The following is an 18,545-nucleotide window of genomic DNA, read 5'->3' as shown; positions in this document are numbered from 1 at the left end:
CCATCCCCACCCCAGGCAGGCCACCGAGGGCAGCACTCCCGTCAGTACCCCCCGCCTGGGGTCCTGGCCAGCGGCTCCCGGTGCTCCCGCTCACGCCCTCGCTCCGTGGCTGGCCAGGCGTGGGGGAGACGGCGGGGGGCGTTCACAGCTCCTCGGCCGGCTCCAGCCGCACCTGGCTGGGCTGGCTGGGCTCTGTCCAGGCCAGCGAGGCCGCGATGGGGCCATCGTGACTGAGCACCTCCAAGTCCGAGTGTCCGTCCTGCGGCAGGGCCCCCGTCCCGTTGGCTGGCGGAGCCTCTGCCTGGGGCCTGGCGAGCACGTGGCTGCCGAGGAATTTGCGGAGGACTCCCTGGGGCTCGCTCTGGGCCTCGCCGGCATACTCCGTCCACACGGGCTTCTCCGGCTCCTTGGGGCTCTCGGCACCATCCTTCATCAGGGCATAGACCACCCGGGAGGAGGCATCGTTATGGAGAGACCTGGAAAACACTGCCACGGGGTGGCGGAGGGGGCACAAGCCTGATCAGTGGGGCGTCTCCCAGTGCTAGCCACCCAGCACCATTCAGCAGGACCCCTCCCGCCCGCCGCCCTTCCCCCACAAGTTGTGAGAATCATGCTGCACCCGATCGTTCTTTACGGGGCACGGAACGTGCTCCACCCAGCACTACCATGCAGCCACCTCTGGGGTGGAACCGGACAGCTGCGTAATAGCGTACGGCAATGCTGCCCCGGGATTGCGCTCCCCCGGTGCTGAAATGCAGCCACCTCTCGGGTGGGACGCGGTGACTGTGTAATAGCTCGCAGCAACGCCGCAGTGCTCTGCGGCGCCAGGAATGAAAAAGAACCAATGTCTAGTCAAAACTCCATGGGGCAGTTAGGAAGGCAGGGTTACCCAGGTTGGCATTCAGACTGGACACTGCAAAAAAACCAAGTGCCAGGAGAATTTTAATTAAAGACGTCAGATTCCCAGTCCAGCTCCTGAATGGCGGGGGCAGGGGTACTGCCTGTGGACAAGGGCTTAACTTCAGCCCTGCTTACCCCTCCACCGATGTCGTCTCACATCACTATCCTCCTGCTGTTACATACTGAGAAACTGAGGCACGGACCTGGGGACAGTGCCTTGGTCACTCAGCGAGTCTTGGCAGAGCTGGGCTTGAAAACTGGCTGTCCTGTCTCCCAGACCTTAACCGCAACACCATCCGTCGCAAGTAGGTGTGTGCAGGACCCCTCAGCTCCCAGGGAGCAGCCGGCATGTTGTGGACCCCTGGACTCCCACTGCATTCTGCACATTACCAGCACGTACCTCTCACCGGCCCAAAGTCACCTTCCGGCTCCGCTTTACTGGGGGCGAAGGGGCTGATGGAGGGGAAGACGATCAGGGCGAAGGAGAGCAGCAGCACCTGCGAGCCGGAGGGAGAGAGATGTCAGCTGCCCCCCCCGATAGCCACAGTCTCCTGGGCCCCCCGTCTGTAGGTTGGGGGGCAAGAGGAGGGGAATGTGGGTACCAGCCAGGGGACCTCAACTTCCCTAGGGACACTGGGAGCAGGTCATGGGTCTGTGTCTGTCTGTTTCCATCCCCATTCGTACCCCAATGTCTGCCTGTCTGTCCATCCCCATCCTCTGTCTATCCATCCATACCCCTGTCTGTTCATCCATCCATCCTCGCTCATACCCTGTCTGTCTAGCTATACATCTCCATTTGTACCCCTCTGTCTCGCTGTCCGTCTATCCATCCCCATTCATACTCATCGGTCTGTCGTCCAGCCATCCATCCCCATTCATACCTCTCTGTCTGCCTCTCTCTCTTTCTATCCCCATTCATCCCACGTCCGTCTGACTCTGTCGGGCCCCACACACTCTCTGATGTGTGTCTGTCGGCCTGTCCGTCTACCCTTCCTTGCCTGGGCCCGTTCCCGTGGTGTCGGAGCGCCATCCTGTGGCCAGCAGCAATGGGGGAGAGCGAAGCTCCATGGAGCCAGACCATGAGAAAGCCCACCCCCAACACAGAGGCAATGGCAGAGCTGGGGGTGCAGGTGCAGCCCCCAGCAGCTGCCGAGCCGGACCCCTCCACGGGAATAGGGGTCTCGTGGCTACATGAAGGCAGTGGGTGGAAGGGAGACGGATGGGGCCCAGGAGGTCTTGCCCAGCAGAGCCCCCTCCCCCCCCACTCCCCTAAAGCTAGGCCCAGCCCCCGTTGGGGGCATCTGCAGAGAAGGGAGCAAAGGGCAAGAGATCTCCACGCACCGCGATGCAGGTCCCCGTCTGGGCGGCTTTGTTAGTCGACTGCACCACGAGGGTCTGGAGTTTCCTCAGCTGCTCCAGGAGGGACCTGGACGCGGAAAAGACCCGGTCAGAGGCAGGCGCTGAATGTGGGGGGCACTGCCCCCGTGGGGCGCAGCCTGGACCCCCCAGGGGCAGACCCATCCCTCGGGGCACTTAGAACTAGAGAGCGGCCTGGACCAAAGCCCCCGACGCAAATGGCACCTGCCCCACGCTGCCAGGCACCGGGGGCGGCAGGGCTGAAGTGGGCGACTTGGGCCCATCCCTGTTCGCAGCCCCAGGGACGAGTGTAGGGACCCAGCCTGCCCCTGATGGCCGAGGCAGGTCTTCAGGGGGGCTCTGGGTAGCTTTCATTTCCAGGGATGCGGGGGAGGCCTCCCCTGGGCTCTCTGGGGCTCTGTCTTGCAGCCGGATCACCCGGTTATTCAGGTTAAGGGGGAGACAGGCAGCGCCCCCATCCCCCCCGGCAGCAGGGAGCTGGGGGCCGGACTCACGAGTTCTGCTTCTCCAGGTGCAGCACCTTCCTTTGCAGTTCCTGGTTCTGCGCCGTGCAGGCCGACATCCTGGGGGGAGAACCGGGAGGAGGCGTGAGCCGGCGGGGGGCTGAGCCGGGAACGGGGGAGGGGGGCAGAGATGGGGCGTGGGCAAGCAGGGCTGAGATAGGAACTGGGCTGGGGGCACAGATGGCATCACGCAGGGCAGGGCTGGATGGGAACGAGGGAGGGGCATGAAGCAGGTTCCCGTCTCTCTAGAGAGCGGGCCCGAGCCTGCACCGCCAACATCCCAGCCCAGGGGCTTTTTGCCCCCGTGGCCCAGCAGTAAATGACTGCGTGAGGTGCAGGGCACAGGGGATCGGGGCCCAGAGACAGCCGGTGCCAGCCTGAGGCAGGCAGCTCCTGCTCTGAGGTGTGGAGCGAGCGGCTGGGGTCTCACCGGCTTTCCAGCCCGTCGATATACTCCTTCTTCTTCTTCCGGCTTTCCTGAGCCGACTGCTTATTGCGGATCTTCCTCCGGATCTTCTTCAGCACCCGCTCCTCATACTGCCGGAGAGAAGGGCAGAGCCCAGACCATGGCGGTGGGGGTGGGACTCCCTGATTGGGGTCCTTCCCAGCCCCACAGCCCGTCACCCAGTGGCCCTGGAGAATAGATACTACTGTGTGCCTCTCGCTGGGGGTGCTGGAATGCTCTGCAGGGAGCAGTTACCTGACCCCCCACCAAGATGGGAAACTGAGGCACCAAGAGGGGAGGAGACTTGCTCAAGGCCCCCCAGTGGCTAGGACCCAGGAGTTCTGACTCCTCGTGCTGGGCTCTAACCAAACCCCCACAGCTGAGATGGCCTAGCGGGAGGACAGGTTCTGGGGATTGCGAACAAGCCGGCCCCGCCGCTCTCCCTCCCCTAACTCCCCAGGGCTGATCTCCCCTGTGTGAACAACCCGCTTCCCCCAGGGCCTAGGCATCCACCAAGACCTGTCCTACAACCCACCCCCACGGCCCATTCCCTCACCACCACCACCCCCCGCCGCCAGGCTCCTCCACTCCCCCGGGCCCTCGCTGGGGTCCAATTCAACCCTGGGGCAAGCGGGTACCAGCACACGGCTGGAGTCGATGGCACTGCCGTGGCCTACGCCAGGCCTGGATTTGGTCCAGGAGCCAACAGCAGGCCAGAACCCACGGCTGAGTCCACAATGAGCCCAACAGGGACCCCTCGCCCCATGGGCCCTCCATGCCCCCCACCCCCTCCACGCCGACCCAGCTGGCTCTCCAGGCACAGGAAGGATACGGCTCAGCTGTAATGGTGACCCAGGGGGATCCCGTCCCTTGGCCTCTCCTTACCTTGGTGAGGGGCAGCTGGGTGGGCAGCGTGACCCCCTCCTTGGCCAGCAGCTTCTTCTCATCCTCCGTCAGCGCCAGCTCCTGGCAGTGCCCCGGACCTTGTCTCAGCAGCGCTGGGGTCATCAGCTGCTGCTGCTGCGTGAGTGGAACCAATGTGGGACCCCCTGGAAGTGCCTGGCCCCCCACCCCCGCTCTGCTCCGAGAGCCTGGCCACAAGGCCAGCCCCCAGCTGGGGGGACCATCCCAGGGGGCAGGGCGAGCCCACCTGACCCCTCTGCAGACCTCCAAGTGAACCAGAGATTTAGGGAGGGTCAGAAAAGTCCAAGGCTGCATGGTGAGGATTGAGGGGCATTGGCAGGGCTGGGGGGTGGGCTGGAATAGCTGGGGACAGGGCTGCAGGGTCAGGATTGAGGGGCATTGGCAGGGCTGGGGGGCTAGGGCAGACCTGGACTAGCTGGGGACAGGGCTGCAGTGTGAGGATTGAGGGGCATTGGCAGGGCTGGGGGGTGGGCTGGACTAGCTGGGGACAGGGCTGCAGGGTCAGGATTGAGGGGCATTGGCAGGGCTGGGGGGTGGGGTGGACTAGCTGGGGACAGGGCTGCAGGGTCAGGATTGAGGGGCATTGGCAGGGCTGGGGGGCTAGGGCAGACCTGGACTAGCTGGGGACAGGGCTGCAGTGTGAGGATTGAGGGGCATTGGCAGGGCTGGGGGGTGGGCTGGACTAGCTGGGGACAGGGCTGCAGGGTGAGGATTGAGGGGCATTGGCAGGGCTGGGGGGTGGGCTGGACTAGCTGGGGACAGAGCTGCAGGGTCAGGATTGAGGGGCATTGGCAGGGCTGGGGGGGACGGGCCTGGAATAGCAGAGATATGACGGGAATGGACTCAAGTCCTCGGGCACTGACCCCAGGGGAGGAAGCTTTTCACAGTCCCGGCTTGCCCTCTGCCCAGCCCCAACGAGGGTTATCTACGCCCAACTTTCAAACCCCTAATTAACACGGTTGACCCAGTTCACCATTGCCCTGCAGCTCCTGCTGTCATGTCCAACAGGGCCCAGGGGCTGGAAAATGCCCCACTCTGCTCTGGGGACATTTTACATCCCTTTGCACGGGTGCAAGTGACTGCACAAGGTGCAGGGCAAGAGAGAATTGGGCTCTTTGGGCCTGACCTCCTGTAAGCCAGTAATTACAGAGCAAATGGGGAAGGATGGATGGATGTGGACAGGTGGATGGATACAGAGAGGTTGGAGAGGATGGATGGAAACTGGGTGGGGATGGATGGATGGAGGATATAGAGAGGTGGATGGATGGATACAGTGAGATTGGGGAGGATGGATGGATGGATAGTGGGTGGGGATGGGTGGACAGATGGATGGATGGAGGGTGGATGGGAATGGATGGATGGATGGACGGGGGGATGGATGGATAGTGGGTGGAGACAGGTGGACAGATGGACGGATGGATGGACAGGGGGACAGGTGGATGGATGCAGGGATGGATAGTGGGTGAGGATGGGAGGATGGATGGACAGGGGGATGGATGGATAGTGGGTGGGGATGGGTGGATAGGTGAATGGATAGAGAGTGGATGGGAATGGATAGATGGATGGACAGGGGGACAGGTGGATGGATGGGGGGATGGATAGTGGGTGGGGATGGGTGGACAAGTGGATGGATGGAGAGTGGATGGGAATGGATGGATGGACAGGGGGATGGATGGATAGTGGGTGGGGACGGGTGGACAGATGGATGGATGGACGGACAGGGGGACAGGTGGATGGATGGGGGGATGGATAGTGGGTGGGGATGGAGGGATGGATGGATGGATAGTGGGTGGGGACAGGTGGACAGGTGGATGGATGGATGAACGGACGGGGGACAGATGGATGGATGGAGAGTGCCTGGGGATGGGCAGGTGGAATGCAAGGCCCTCACCATCTCACAGCTGCTGGACAGCAGCAGGTCCTTCACCGTCAGGGTGCAGGAAGCTGCGATCTGAGCGGGAGCAGGCAGGTCGTGACTCTTCTCCAAGAAAAACCCAGGATTCCACATGTCTGGGAGGAAGGACACGGGGAGACGCGGGGTCAGTGTGATCGGTGCCCTGGGCCAGCCGACCGGCGTCCTGGTCGGGGCATCAGTCCTGCTGCCCGGGCCCCAATCCCCTCCACCCCTTGCAGGACTCCCCCTCGCTCCCTCTCGTCTGCTGCCGGGCCCCTTGCTGGGCCTGCCGGCCCGGGCTCCTGCCGCGCCCCGTGGGAGCGAGTCACCACACGACACGCGGGGGAGGGAGCACCAGGCCCCGAGTGTGGAGCTGAGCCCGGGACTTGGGGGGCTCCAGCTGCCAGACTCCCACCCCCAGCTCCCCCCAACCTGCTCTGGCCGCAGGTTCCCCGCTGTGCTGCGACCAGCGGGATTTACCGCCATCTGCTGGCGACTCGCGGTGCTACCGGGAAGATCCACCCGCGCCGCAGTTCCACGGACGGGCTTGTGCGCTCGGGAAGGGGAGCTCAGCCCCCGCTGCGTGCACACCGGTCTGGGCCCCCCCCCGGTGCACGACCCCCCCCAGCCCTGCACCCCGGGCTCCCCGCTGACCCCCCCCAGCTCTGCACCTTGGGATCCCCACTGAGCCCCCCCCTCAGCTCAGCCCCCGCTGCGTGCACACCCGTCTGGGCCCCCCCCGGTGCACGACCCCCCCCCAGCCCTGCACCCCGGGCTCCCCGCTGACCCCCCCCAGCTCTGCACCTTGGGATCCCCACTGAGCCCCCCCCTCAGCTCAGCCCCCGCTGCGTGCACACCCGTCTGGGCCCCCCCCCGGTGCACGACCCCCCCCAGCCCTGCACCCCGGGCTCCCCGCTGACCCCCCCCAGCTCTGCACCTTGGGATCCCCACTGAGCCCCCCCCTCAGCTCAGCCCCCCCTGCGTGCACACCCGTCTGGGCCCCCCCCGGTGCACGACCCCCCCCAGCCCTGCACCCCGGGCTCCCCACTGACCCCCCAAGCTCTGCACTCTGGGATCCCCACTGAGCCCCCCCCAGCTCAGCCCCCGCTGCGTGCACACCCATTTGGGTCCCCCCGGTGCAGGACTCCCCCCAGCCCTGCACCCCGGGCTCCCCACTGACCCCCCCCAGCTCCCTTCACCCTGGGCTCCCCACTGAACCCCCCCAGCTCTGCACCCCGGGCTCCCCACTGAGTCCCCCCAGCTCCAGCTCCACCCCTGAACTCACCAAGGTCTATGGAGACTTCAGCCTCCCGCACGTCAGCCCCAGGCAGGCTGGGAGCAGGCTGGGCCCGGGAGGACTCCCGGTAGGGGTACGCCGGCTCGCCGGGCCCCGCATCCGAGTAGCCCTCCGGGCTGCCTGTGGGCACATAGTGCTGGGGGCTGTCGAGCTGGTCCGAGTTCGGGTCCTCAGAGATGCCGCTGTCACTGGCTGCAGGGGACCAGGTCGGGGAGTCGGAGCAGGAGTCCCCCGAGCCCAGGATGGAGCTGAGGAAATCCTCGTTCTCCTGGGCACCAGGCAGCTGCTGGAGATGAGACCGAAATGGGCCCAGGAGACGAGTCACCCACGGGAGGGGGAAGCCTGGCATGATGGAGGGCATCGGGCTGCCCATGGCCACGCCCTGCCAGAGCGTGAGCCAGCCTGGGACGAGGGTGGGGCCGGGACTAGGACTCTTGGCATTAGTGCATGGGTGGGGTTCCCCATGCACCAGGGTGGGGAGGGGCTCCTGGCACTAGTACATGGGGTGGGGACCCCAGTGCACCCAGGGGAGAGGGTGGGGTGGGCCTCCCTCCCAGCACTAGTGGTCTGCACTTGTCTGATTGGTCAGTGACTTGTTGGCCTCCCAGGCAGAGGGGTCCCTGGGGAACCCCGGGTCAGGAGCCAGGGCCAGTGTTCCCCTTGTTAGCACTGCGAGCCCCGTGCCCCTGCCTCCCGCACTGGCCCCAACTCTGGGGGAGGGGAACTCACACTCTGCTCTGGCCCAGGCCAGCCGGCCGAGCGGCCCCCGAACTCCACGTTCCGGAGGATCCCGTCCTGGCGGTCAAAGAGCAGGTCCAGCAGCTCCAGGCCGTTGATGCTGCCCATCTGGCAGCTGGAGGCCATGTCTGCTGGGGGAGAGATGGCACCGTATGGCCAGGCCAGCTCCCTGGGCACCCCGGGGTGCAGAGCTGGGATGGACTCAGCGGAGAGCTTGGGGAGCAGAGACCTGGGGGGGGGGCTCAGTGGGGAGCTCGGGGATATAGTGAGAGCTGAGCAGGGGGCACAGTGGGGAGTTCAGGGATACAGTGAGAGCTGGGACAGGAGGGGGAATCCCTCCTGCCCTGCCTGCCCTGGGGAACCATCTTCCCACCCCAGCTCCTCTTCTCTCTGTTTCATCAGCTCGTTGCCTGGCACGTGCTGTGTCCCCCCGCAGCCTTGGGATGGGGATTCCCTGCCAGCCCTGCCCCCAGGCCCAGAAGTGGGGGCAGAGTCCCGAGGGAGTGGGGAGCGTTCTGGTTCTTTCCCCTCCCCTCAGCATTGGCCAGGGAGCCTCACCAGGCCTCTGCAGCTGGGTTTATTGCCACTTCCTAGAATCTCCCCCCCCGCCCGTCCCACCCCCGCCCCTGCCCCCACCCAGCCTGACCGGAGCCACATTTACTGCTGGACTCTGAACCTCCAGCTTTTCTCGCCATCTGAATCCCTGCGACTGCCCTGGCTGCGTCCAGCAGCGCCTCCAGCTGGATGGGAACAACATTACAGTGCTTCCCCAGCATAGCGTAGGCAGGGGCTGGCCCTGGGCGGCTCCCTTGGGGCCCACGCTTAGGGAAAGAGAGGCCACTATTTCCCAAGGGGGGAGGAGTGATTCTGGGGGGCTGACTTAGGTCACCATAAAGGGGGCTGCTTTTCACCCACCCCTCTGACTGTCAGGCCCTTTAAAGTGTCTCAGGTGGGGCACCCAAAGTTGGTAGTCACTGCTGAAAATCTTGGCTGTTGTGTAGACACAAAGAAGTGGCCGGGGGGGGGGGTGTCTTTGTGTGTGTGTGTGTGCATATGTGTGCACCAGTACCCTCTAATGGAGGAAATCCAAACACCTGACATGTGTTTCATAGCCCCTATACTGCCAGCACCGAAGGGAGATTCTCCATTAGCTTAAGAGACAGGAACTGTCATTGCACAGCCAAGTTCTCTCCCCGTTGCTATGCTGGAGTTCCCAGGGGCTGTGGGGAGCAGCACAGGGACACCCAATAAGTCCTAAGTGGCTATGGTCTATTCTCTTGCTTTGCACCACTCTGTTGGGCAGGGGTTGGCATTTTGACAGCTTTAAGCCTCTCCACTACCCCTGTCTCTGCCATGCAGGAGGGAGGCCCCTGGGCCAAGCTGGTGACTAATAAAGGTCCCTCCAAACTGCTCCAAGCATGGGGGCTTCACCCTGTGGGATCCCCGGAGATCAGCTATTCTCCATACAGCGAGTCTCTGGAAATGGGCAGATGCCAGACTCCCTCCTGCGCATGCCAATCCCCCTTGCTGAGCCCCTGGAGACGAGAAGATGGTGCTGGCAAGCCCCCAAAGGCTGGTTGTCAGGAGGCACCACTGACTTAGAGGACGGGACCGTCCCAGCCGCGGGGAGAAGGCCCTTGGCTGGAGAGAAGTGTCCAAAGCACCCAAACTTGGCTGGGCTCTGAGAGGCAAAGCAAGAGGCCCTGAAACCTGGAGCACCTTTGCCACATCCCAGGCCACGGCTTGCACTGGTAGGATGGTCCTCGGCCTGCCGAGCCCTTTCTGGTGGCCCCTGAGGCTGCCAGAGCAGATGGAGGCGGACAGAGGAGTGGGAGGTGTTAGTGGCTGGCTTTGGGAGGTTAAGAGGAGAGGGGACTGGGCAGCGGAAGAAGGGGAAGGAATGAGCCAGAGGCCCAGGGCTGTGTGATGGGCTCAGTCGGTGCCCATCTGAAATAATGAGCAACTAATTGTTTCCTGGCAACCAGGAACCTCTGAGCTGACCCCTGCCTGGGACTCACTCCACAGCTACAGAACTGGGGTGATTTCGTGGCTGTAAATTTTCTCTTGCCCCATAGCGTGGCCCTCCACAGGGTTCTGGGGCTGCCCGCAGGGTGCACAGGAGGTGGGATCAAGTTGAGTGCCTCTCAGCTGACACCCCCACCTCCACAGAGAGCCCAGAAAACAGCTACTTGACTTTGGGTCCGTCCCCCTCCAGGGGCAGGAGCTGGCTGACCTGCGGGAGGGGACAGCAGATGTGAAACTGATCTTACGCTTGATTTTAGCCAAATCTGCCCCTAACTTGGGCTCTCATTTCCCTGGTGCAAATCCAGAGCTGAGGGGGCTGCCTCTGCGTTCGCTTGTGTCGTACACCGGGAGGAATCTGAAATGGGTGGAATTGCACCTGTACAGGGCTAGCACAGGGCCAAGGAGGATCAGGCGCACTGCAGAGCTCCTCCCAGTCTACCCCAGCCTAAAGCAAACCGTGGCCCGTTAATTCTTTATTTCTGCAAACGCAGCCCTTGGGCTCTGTAGTAACGGCGATGATGTTTTCCCTTCCAAACGTTTTTCCGATGCCAAACAGCTTTCCCTTGGGAAAGGGCCAGTTTTGAAGAAATTTGGGGGCCTTTGTTGAAAAACCTGAAAACCTTTCCCTCTTCAGCCACTGAATCATTTTGCTTGGCCACAAACCCAACGGTTTTGGTTGGAATTTGGCTGGCCAAAAATGTTTCAGTTTGGCGCAAACTTCGGACAGCAAATCTTGACAAACTCTTGTTTTGTTTTCATTGAAATCTTTTGCGGGTACCCAAAAAATCAGTTCCCAGCCAGGTTTCAGAGGAGCAGCCGTGTTACTCTGTATTCGCAAAAAGAACAGGAGGACTTGTGGCATCTTAGAGACTAACAAATTTATTTGAGCATAAGCTTTCGTGAGCTACAGCTCACTTCATTGGATGCCAGCCAGGCGCGTTCTCTCGCTACGAGGTCAGATTTTCAAAAGAGCTCAGCTCTCGTCGAGGGACTTAAATTCAGGACAGATATTTCAGATCTTAACCCCCAGCTGCCCCTGTTTGCTACAAAGGGCCAGCTGAGCTCTTGTGAAAATCTGGATACTTAGCTGGGGGCCCAAATGTAGAGTGGTGATAATTCATTTGTATCATACCACCTACGACCCATTTGTTGTGAAAATTCTGGCCCTAAGAAACAAACAGGTACCAGTTAATCACATTTTATAGGTGTCGGACGAATATTCAGTGACTGGATCTGGACTCAATGCTTACAGTGGAGATGCCAAATACCAATGTTTGATGGCAAGTTTGAAAAATATAATGGAAAAAACCCCACCCCAATCTGAGGCCGACCTTCTAAGGTAGCTGCTTGAGTCTGGGTGGGAAGTTGCTAATTAATACGCTATTAACAACAATCGGTTGTTATTAAATCACTTTTTGGCCAGTGGATTGCTCTGTCCCCATGTCCCGACCTTTGTCCTGTTGTTTGTGCTGCACTGATAGCCAGACGTAGGGCTGCTAGGAAAAGACACCGAAAGGACAGATTTCTGGAGGAATTAGCTCATGAACTCACCTTTGTCTATAGCCAAGTCCCACTCCAAGGGCCTCTGCTGATGTGAACTGGGGGTTCCCGGCAAACCCCTGAAAGTGCTGGTGGCTGGGATGTGTCTTTTCTCTCTCTCTGCTTCTCCCCAAAGCTTCTTTCACTCAGTGGCAAAGTTTAAACTCCAACCGAGCAGAAATAAGGTCAAAGATTGCAAAACCCTCCCCAGTTCTGATTGGACAGCGGGGCGAAGGGCTCTGTGCTGATTGACAGCTAGAGGGGAGCGGTAATGGCTGGGGGGAGCTGGATAACTATTACCAAGATGTTTCTGTTGTTCTCCAAGCCGGGGTGGGCACTGGGCCCGGCAGTGCAAAGTCCCAGCCCGCTCCATCTCTCTGTGAACTCTCACCCACTTTCAGGAACGATTTCCCTTTTGCTAGACCAACGCATCAACACTAAACACATTTTCTGGGTGTCAGAAATAATCCTGGGGCATTTGGAAGACGTTGTCTTGGACTCGTGCCCTTATCTTATCCCGTATCATAAACACGTTGAGCTGCCTTTCTGGCCTTCTGAGGCCAGGGCACAGGGCAGGACACCTGGAGTCCTAGGTTCTACCCCCAGCTCTGGCCCTGACTTGCTGTGTGACATTGGTCCAAGTCACCGAACCTCCGTGCCTTGGTTTCCCCACCTGTGAAATGGGGATAATGGTACTTACCTTCTTAAGCACTTTGCGATCGATGGATGTAAACCTCTAAGGAGTAGAAGGTTATTATCGTGCTTTGTCTTCTTTCTCCCTCAGTGGGCAAAATTCCCATATGGTACCAGGTGATGGAATGCGTGGAACTAACGACCTGGGGTCTGACCTGGCTCTCTCTTCTACTGCCTGGACATTGACTTTAATGGAGTCACTTTGGATTTACACCAGCATCAGTGACAGCACAATCAGGCGTCTTGTATATGGGACGATACCTGTTCTCCCCAGTAATTCAGTGGCTGAGCTTAGCATGTTGCCCAGATACTAAGGTGATGGTCACATTGGAAATCAGAGGAGACAGGCCACACGTCCTGAACTTCATAGAGCAGTCTGTTTTTTGATGGGTCTGTTCCATGTCTGTCCTGAGGCCGGTTTTGTTCAACTTCTTCATTAATGATCTGGAGGATGGGATGGATTGCACCCTCACCAAGTTTGCGGATGCCACTAAGCTGCAGGGAGAGGTAGATACACTGGAGGGTAGGGATAGGGTCCAGAGTGACCTAGACAAATTGGAGGTTTGGGCCAAAAGAAATCTGATGAGGTTCAACAAGGACAAGTGCAGAGTCCTGTGCTTAGGACAGAAGAATCCCATGAACTGCTATGGATTGGGGACCGACTGGCTAAGCAGCAGTTCTGCAGAAAAGGACCTGGGGGTTACAGTGGACGAGAAGCCGGATATGAGTTTGCAGTGTGCCCGTGTTGCCAAGACGGCTAACGGCATATTGGGCCGCATTAGTAGGAGCATTGCCAACAGCTCGAGGGAAGTGATTATTCCCCTCTATTCGGCACTGGTGAGGCCACATCTGGAGTATTGTGTCCAGTTTTCAGCCCCCCTCTACAGAAGGGATGTGGACAAACTGGAGAGAGTCCAGCGGAGGGCAATGAAAATGATCAGGGGGCTGGGGCACATGACTTACGAGGAGAGGCTGAGGGAAGTGGGCTTATTTAGTCTGCAGAAGAGAAGAGTGAGGGGGGATTTGATAGCAGCCTTCAACTACCTGACGGGGGGTTCCAAAGAGGATGGAGCTCGGCTGTTCTCAGTGGTGGCAGATGACAGAACAAGGAGCAATGGTCTCAAGTTGCAGTGGGGGAGGTCTAGGTTGGATATTAGGAAACAGTCTGTCACTAGGAGGGTGGTGATGCACTGGAATGGGTTCCCTAGGGAGGTGGTGGAATCTCCAACCTCAGAGGTTTTTAAGGCCGGGCTTGACAAAGTCACATGGCTGGGATGATTTAGTTGGGGATTGGTCCTGCTGTGAGCAGGGGCTGGACTAGATGCTCTCTTCCAATCCTAATCTTCTATGATTCTATGGAGATGAGCAGGGTGTTGAGGCTGGCCGATAAACAGAGAGCAAAGATGGTAGCAGATGAGGTGCAAGGTGCAGCCTGGGATGAGCAGGCCTATTGAGAGGAAGGTCGGGCTTGGGGGCTTGGATTCCGGAGAATCTGGGTTCAAATCCTGGTGCTACCACAGACTTCCGGGGTGACCGCAGACACGTCCCGGCATCCCTCTGAGTAGCTCCTCCTGAGTAAGGTGGAGATAATGATACAGATTTGCCAGGGGAGCTGGGAGAATAAACAATTGTCAGGTGCCTGTTTACTGCAGCCACGGGGGCCAGAGAAGCTCCTAGACTGACGAGGACATTTTCGGCTGGTGTGGTGGGCAATGGGAGGAGTGATGTGGCCCGGAAGGTGATTTTCTCGGTGCAGATTGTGGGAGATGTTCACGAGGTGTTATTGCATGGTGCCGTTTTGCCCTTCAGTGCTCATACGGGGGGAAACGCCTGTTTCAGAGGCATTTCCAAAAACCACGCACGGAAACCTCCGAATCCGGGCAAGTGGATGCTTTGGGCTGTGGCTACAGTGCTTCCCGTCTGGCGCTAGGAGAGCAAAGGTCTGGTCCTGCTCTCAGTCATGTGGTAAATCAGAGAAGGGCCATGGAAGCCCAGGCCCGAGATGTAATAGCCAGTTGCCAGCCCAGCCCAGCTCCATGCTGTCACAGGGGAATAGTAGACTTGGCAATTGATCCTGATTGTGTCTTGGGGGTGGTGGTGGGGGAGTGCTGGGAAGGGAGCAAGGGGAGAAATATACCAGCATCCCCTCCGACTGAGTCCCAGCAGAGGGATCCCAAAGCCCAGATGAGTAAGAAGCCTTATGACTGGGGTGTGGCGCAAGGCGCCAGGGCCGGGGGGGGGCAAGGCCATGAGTGAGATGCAAGGTTGGTGTCTAGCGGTGTTATCTCATTGCACAACATCGTCAGATTAGCAATCAATGGCCTGATCCTAAGAGGCATCGGAGGCCCTCAGCATCTGTGGATGTCCCAGGGAGTTGCAGGCGCCCAGCACCCCATGGGAGATGCGGAGTGGTGCACAGGAGCGGGCCTTATGGGAGCGGGATTAGGGATTGAAGCCCTGCTGCCACGCTCAGGTGAACACAGTGGGGATTGCCCACTAGGCACCTGCGTGGCAGATCTGGAGGGTGAGTTTAGCAGATCGCCTCACCCCCAAAACCCACTGATCCCATCTCAGAGGTTACGCTCCTGCCTGCCTCTGCTCGGAAGCAGATTCCAGTCAATATTGACAGGGAAGGTGTAAGACTAAACAGGATCTATTCAAATTCAGGGCCCCTTAGATCACTCCCAAGAGGGAATGTGGGGCTGCTCTCTTGGGCAACAGTCCAGCGGGTACACAGAGCTCCCCCACTGCTGAAGAGAGACAGAGCTCTAATCCTGCTTAGGGGGAGCATACAGGTTCATATCCCCGCTCCCCGAGAAGTTGTGATTTTTTAAATCCTGTTCCCCAGGTGCTGTCAGCTCCTGTGGTGATGCAATAGCATCGGGGCAGGAGCTTCCACTGAGCAATGTCCTCAGGTGTGTGATTTTATTGCCGGGTTACTGGAACCCAAGGCACTTGGTGCAAAGGTCGCATGTTTCAGCTTCACATTCTGCAGGAGGCAGCTAGGGGAGTAAATGACAATTATTAGAGAGCCTGGGACCTGGAATATAATGGCAACAGAGAGCAACTAAATCCAGGCTGCTGGGGGCATCCTCCCCTGGCCTCCAACCAGGATGGTGGAAAAGCCAACAAAGAGACTCCCACCTCCAGCCTGGGTTTGCTGCTGAGCCTGGCACATGCTGGACCTGAACTTCAGGCGCATAGCCTGTGCCATGGGGATGCCCATGTTTAGCAGTCAGTGTCAATTAAAGCTCAGTTATACATCTCACTTGAGAACCTCTGTGCTCAATTGCATCCCTTCTTCTTCGCCCATAGCAGAGAATAAGGAAGAAAGAAAAAGGCTTGGGGCATTTATAGGGTGACCAGATGTCCCAATTTTATAGGGACGGTCCCAATTTTTGGGACTTTTTCTTATATAGGCTCCTATTACCCCCTGCCCCCTTCCCGATTTTTCACATTTGCTGTCTGGTCACCCTAGGCATTTAGAAAGTATGGCTGGCCAGCCTCCAACACCCATATGCCTTAAAGTTCATGCCTTAAGTCACTGGAAGTGGAAAGGTCTTTCAGCTGAAATGCAAAATCAAAGGCCTGCAGGCTTTGTGATTAAAGAGCCCTTGACGCTTTTTGCAAGATTTGTACTGTTAAATGCAGGCTCCTAGCCAGAGGCAGTTCTATTCTGTCTCCCTACATACCGCATAAAGTGTCCAGTGGATACTGTATTCTCCTTCACTTCCTGTCCTGAGCTGTTGTGTAGCATTGCTGTGTGCTGTTACACAGCAGCTGTATCCCACCCCAGAGGTGGCTGCATTTCAGTGGGTTTTCAGTAGTTTGCACAACATCCTGAGTTCCTGAGCACAGTGGAAAGGCCATCTGACTACCCAGCAGGCTGAAAAGCCGAGCAATCTCGGGCAGATGCAGCTGGATTATGCTTCCCCAATTCACCAAACCCCTAATTATCCACAAATTTGTGTCTTTCCCCCAACAAATAATCAGGGCTCTATTGTAACACATTTTAATTTTTGCAGCTCTCCTAGCTACAAAAGTATCCAGTAGCTTTGTAGTAAAGAGACCTAAAGGCAAAACAAACATCTGGATCAAACCAGACAGGAAACCAAGGGGCTGTGATGTAAAACCAAGGGACTGTGCCAAAGGCCAGAAGTAAAATTTTTCATCAAAAGGGGCTGACACCCTGGGACTTCTGGAACCAAAAGGGAGGAAGCTCCAGAGAGCTGAGGTCCCAAAAGCAAAGATAAGGGGCTTGATTCTCCCCTCATTTTCACCAGTGTAAATCAGACGTCACTCCACTGATGTAAGTGCAGATGAAACTGATGTACAGCAGTGGAGAATCAAGGCCAAAGCCAGTATTTCTCTAGCTCCTCCGTGTTCCTGGTCCCTGGGTTCAGATCTCAGAAGGCACGAGAACATAAGAACAGCCAGACTGGGTCCATCTAGCCCACTATCCTGTCTTCCAACAGTGGCCAATGCCAGGTGCCCCAGAGGGAATGAACAGAACAGGGCAATTTATTGAGTGGTTCATCCCTGGTCATCCAGTCCCAGCTTCTGGCAGTCAGAGGTTTAGGAACACCCAGAGCATGGGGTTGCATCCCTGACCATCTTGGCTAAGAGCCATTGATGGACCTATCCTCCATGAACTGATCTAATTCTTTTTTGAATCCAGTCATACTTTTGGCCTCCGCAACATCCCCTTGCAACGAGTTCCACAGGTTGACTGTGTGTTGTGTGAAGTAGCACTTCCTTATGTTTGTTTTAAACCTACTGCCTATTGATTTCATTGGGCGACCCGTGGTTCTTGTGTTATGTGCAGGGGTAAATAACACTTCCTTGTTCACTTTCTCTGCACCATTCATGATTTTATAGACGTCTCTCATATCCCTCCCCCCTTAATCATCTCTTTTCTAAACTGAACAGTCCCACTCTTTTCAATCTCTCCTCATATGGAAGCTGTTCCATACCCCAAATCATTTTTGTTGCCCTTCTCTGGACTTTTTCCAATTCTAATATATCTTTTTTGAGATGGGGCAACTAGAACTACAGGCAGTATTCAAGATGAGGACGTACCATAGATTTATACAGTGGCATTATGATATGTTCTGTCTTCTCTCTCCCTTCCCTAATGGTTCCTAACATTCTGTTAGCTTCTTTGACTGCTGCTGCACATTGAACAGATGTTTTCAGAGAATGATTCACAATGACTCCAAGATCTCTTTCTTGAGTGGAAACAGCTAATTTTGACCCCATCATTTTGGGATTATGTTTTCCAATGTGCCTTACTTTGCATTTATCAAAACTGAATTTCATCTGCTATTTTGTTGGAGTCAGAAGCTCACAGAGGGGCTGTTATAGCATTAATGGGAAGAGGAGAAATGTGAAAGTGACTTGGGCTGGGGGTTGGGTTTTTTTTGGTCACAACCTGTCAAAACTGATGCTGGCAATTCACCCACTTGGCGCTGGTACCAACATATGGTTATCAGGGTTTGCCAGGATCAGGAGTGCACTTGATTTTAATTGCCTGCATGTAATTATGTGACTGAACATTGCCCTTTGCTCAATGAAACAATGCCATCTTGTCAGATGGGGGGTTTCCAGTTGGTTAGCCCAGGCCTGGGTGGCAACCACAGGGGTGAACTGGGAAGACGGGAGGAAGAACAACCTGGTGACACAAGACTGTGATTTGAAGCATGAGCTGATCACTAGAGAGTGTGTCATGAGGGAATCTATTCTTGGTTATGATTCACTGATAATGATTAGTTCTTTTATCATGTATTTATTACCTAGATTTCTAATTCAGCCAACACCCTGGTATCTGTACCTACTGGGATAAAATCACACACCTAGGATGGGAGAGTTATCCGTCTTCTGCAGCATGTGGGGGCAGCCAAGATGAGTAGCAGCATACTGATCTACAGAGAGCGCAGTCGAGTCCTCCCGATGCTGAGTCAGAACTAAAGGCAGTATCATCGCTTTGCCCTCGTTCTCTCTCACACTCATATGAATTTATAAACAAATCCACTTAGTTCTATGGGCTGGGGAGGAAGAAAGAGAGAATGCGACTGTCCTTTCTGTTTTAAAACCCGTAGGAAGTACTCAGACGCTCTGGAGGCAGGGAGCCATCTGAGTAGCTAGGCAGACAGACGGATGATAGACAAACAGAAAGGTGGGTCTGACTGCAGCCTTCCAACTTCTCCAAAA

At 57.5% G+C, this 18,545-nt stretch overlaps 1 protein-coding gene across 1 annotated transcript; it reads right to left on the bottom strand.

Annotated features, from left to right (window-relative positions):
* Positions 1 to 142: 142 nt before the first annotated feature.
* Positions 143 to 8,204, bottom strand: CREB3L3 (cAMP responsive element binding protein 3 like 3). The gene is made up of 9 exons (XM_077805381.1): positions 8,070 to 8,204; positions 7,329 to 7,626; positions 6,041 to 6,159; positions 4,111 to 4,245; positions 3,211 to 3,317; positions 2,772 to 2,840; positions 2,242 to 2,326; positions 1,301 to 1,397; positions 143 to 486 (listed from the first exon to the last, which is right to left on the bottom strand). The coding sequence occupies exons 1-9, from the start codon at positions 8,202 to 8,204 to the stop codon at positions 143 to 145; spliced, it is 1,389 nt and encodes a 462-aa protein (XP_077661507.1).
* Positions 8,205 to 18,545: the final 10,341 nt, after the last annotated feature.

Source organism: Eretmochelys imbricata, chromosome 25, assembly GCF_965152235.1.
Source record: "Eretmochelys imbricata isolate rEreImb1 chromosome 25, rEreImb1.hap1, whole genome shotgun sequence".
In the NCBI taxonomy this organism is placed as follows: Eukaryota; Metazoa; Chordata; order Testudines; family Cheloniidae; genus Eretmochelys; species Eretmochelys imbricata.
The sequence above is the reverse complement of the archived record's forward strand: the minus strand, read 5'-3'. Positions and strand labels throughout refer to the sequence as shown.

What these genes read in the sequence shown, in the direction of transcription:
- CREB3L3 (XM_077805381.1), bottom strand. Translation starts at nt 8,204, where the DNA reads ATGGCCTCCAGCTGCCAGATGGGCAGCATCAACGGCCTGGAGCTGCTG. An exon ending in ATCGACGGGCTGGAAAGCCG is followed by an intron (nt 2,841 to 3,210) that starts GTGAGACCCCAG and finishes TTCTCCCCCCAG; the next exon opens with GATGTCGGCCTGCACGGCGC. An exon ending in CACCTGGAGAAGCAGAACTC is followed by an intron (nt 2,327 to 2,771) that starts GTGAGTCCGGCC and finishes TTCCGCGTCCAG; the next exon opens with GTCCCTCCTGGAGCAGCTGA.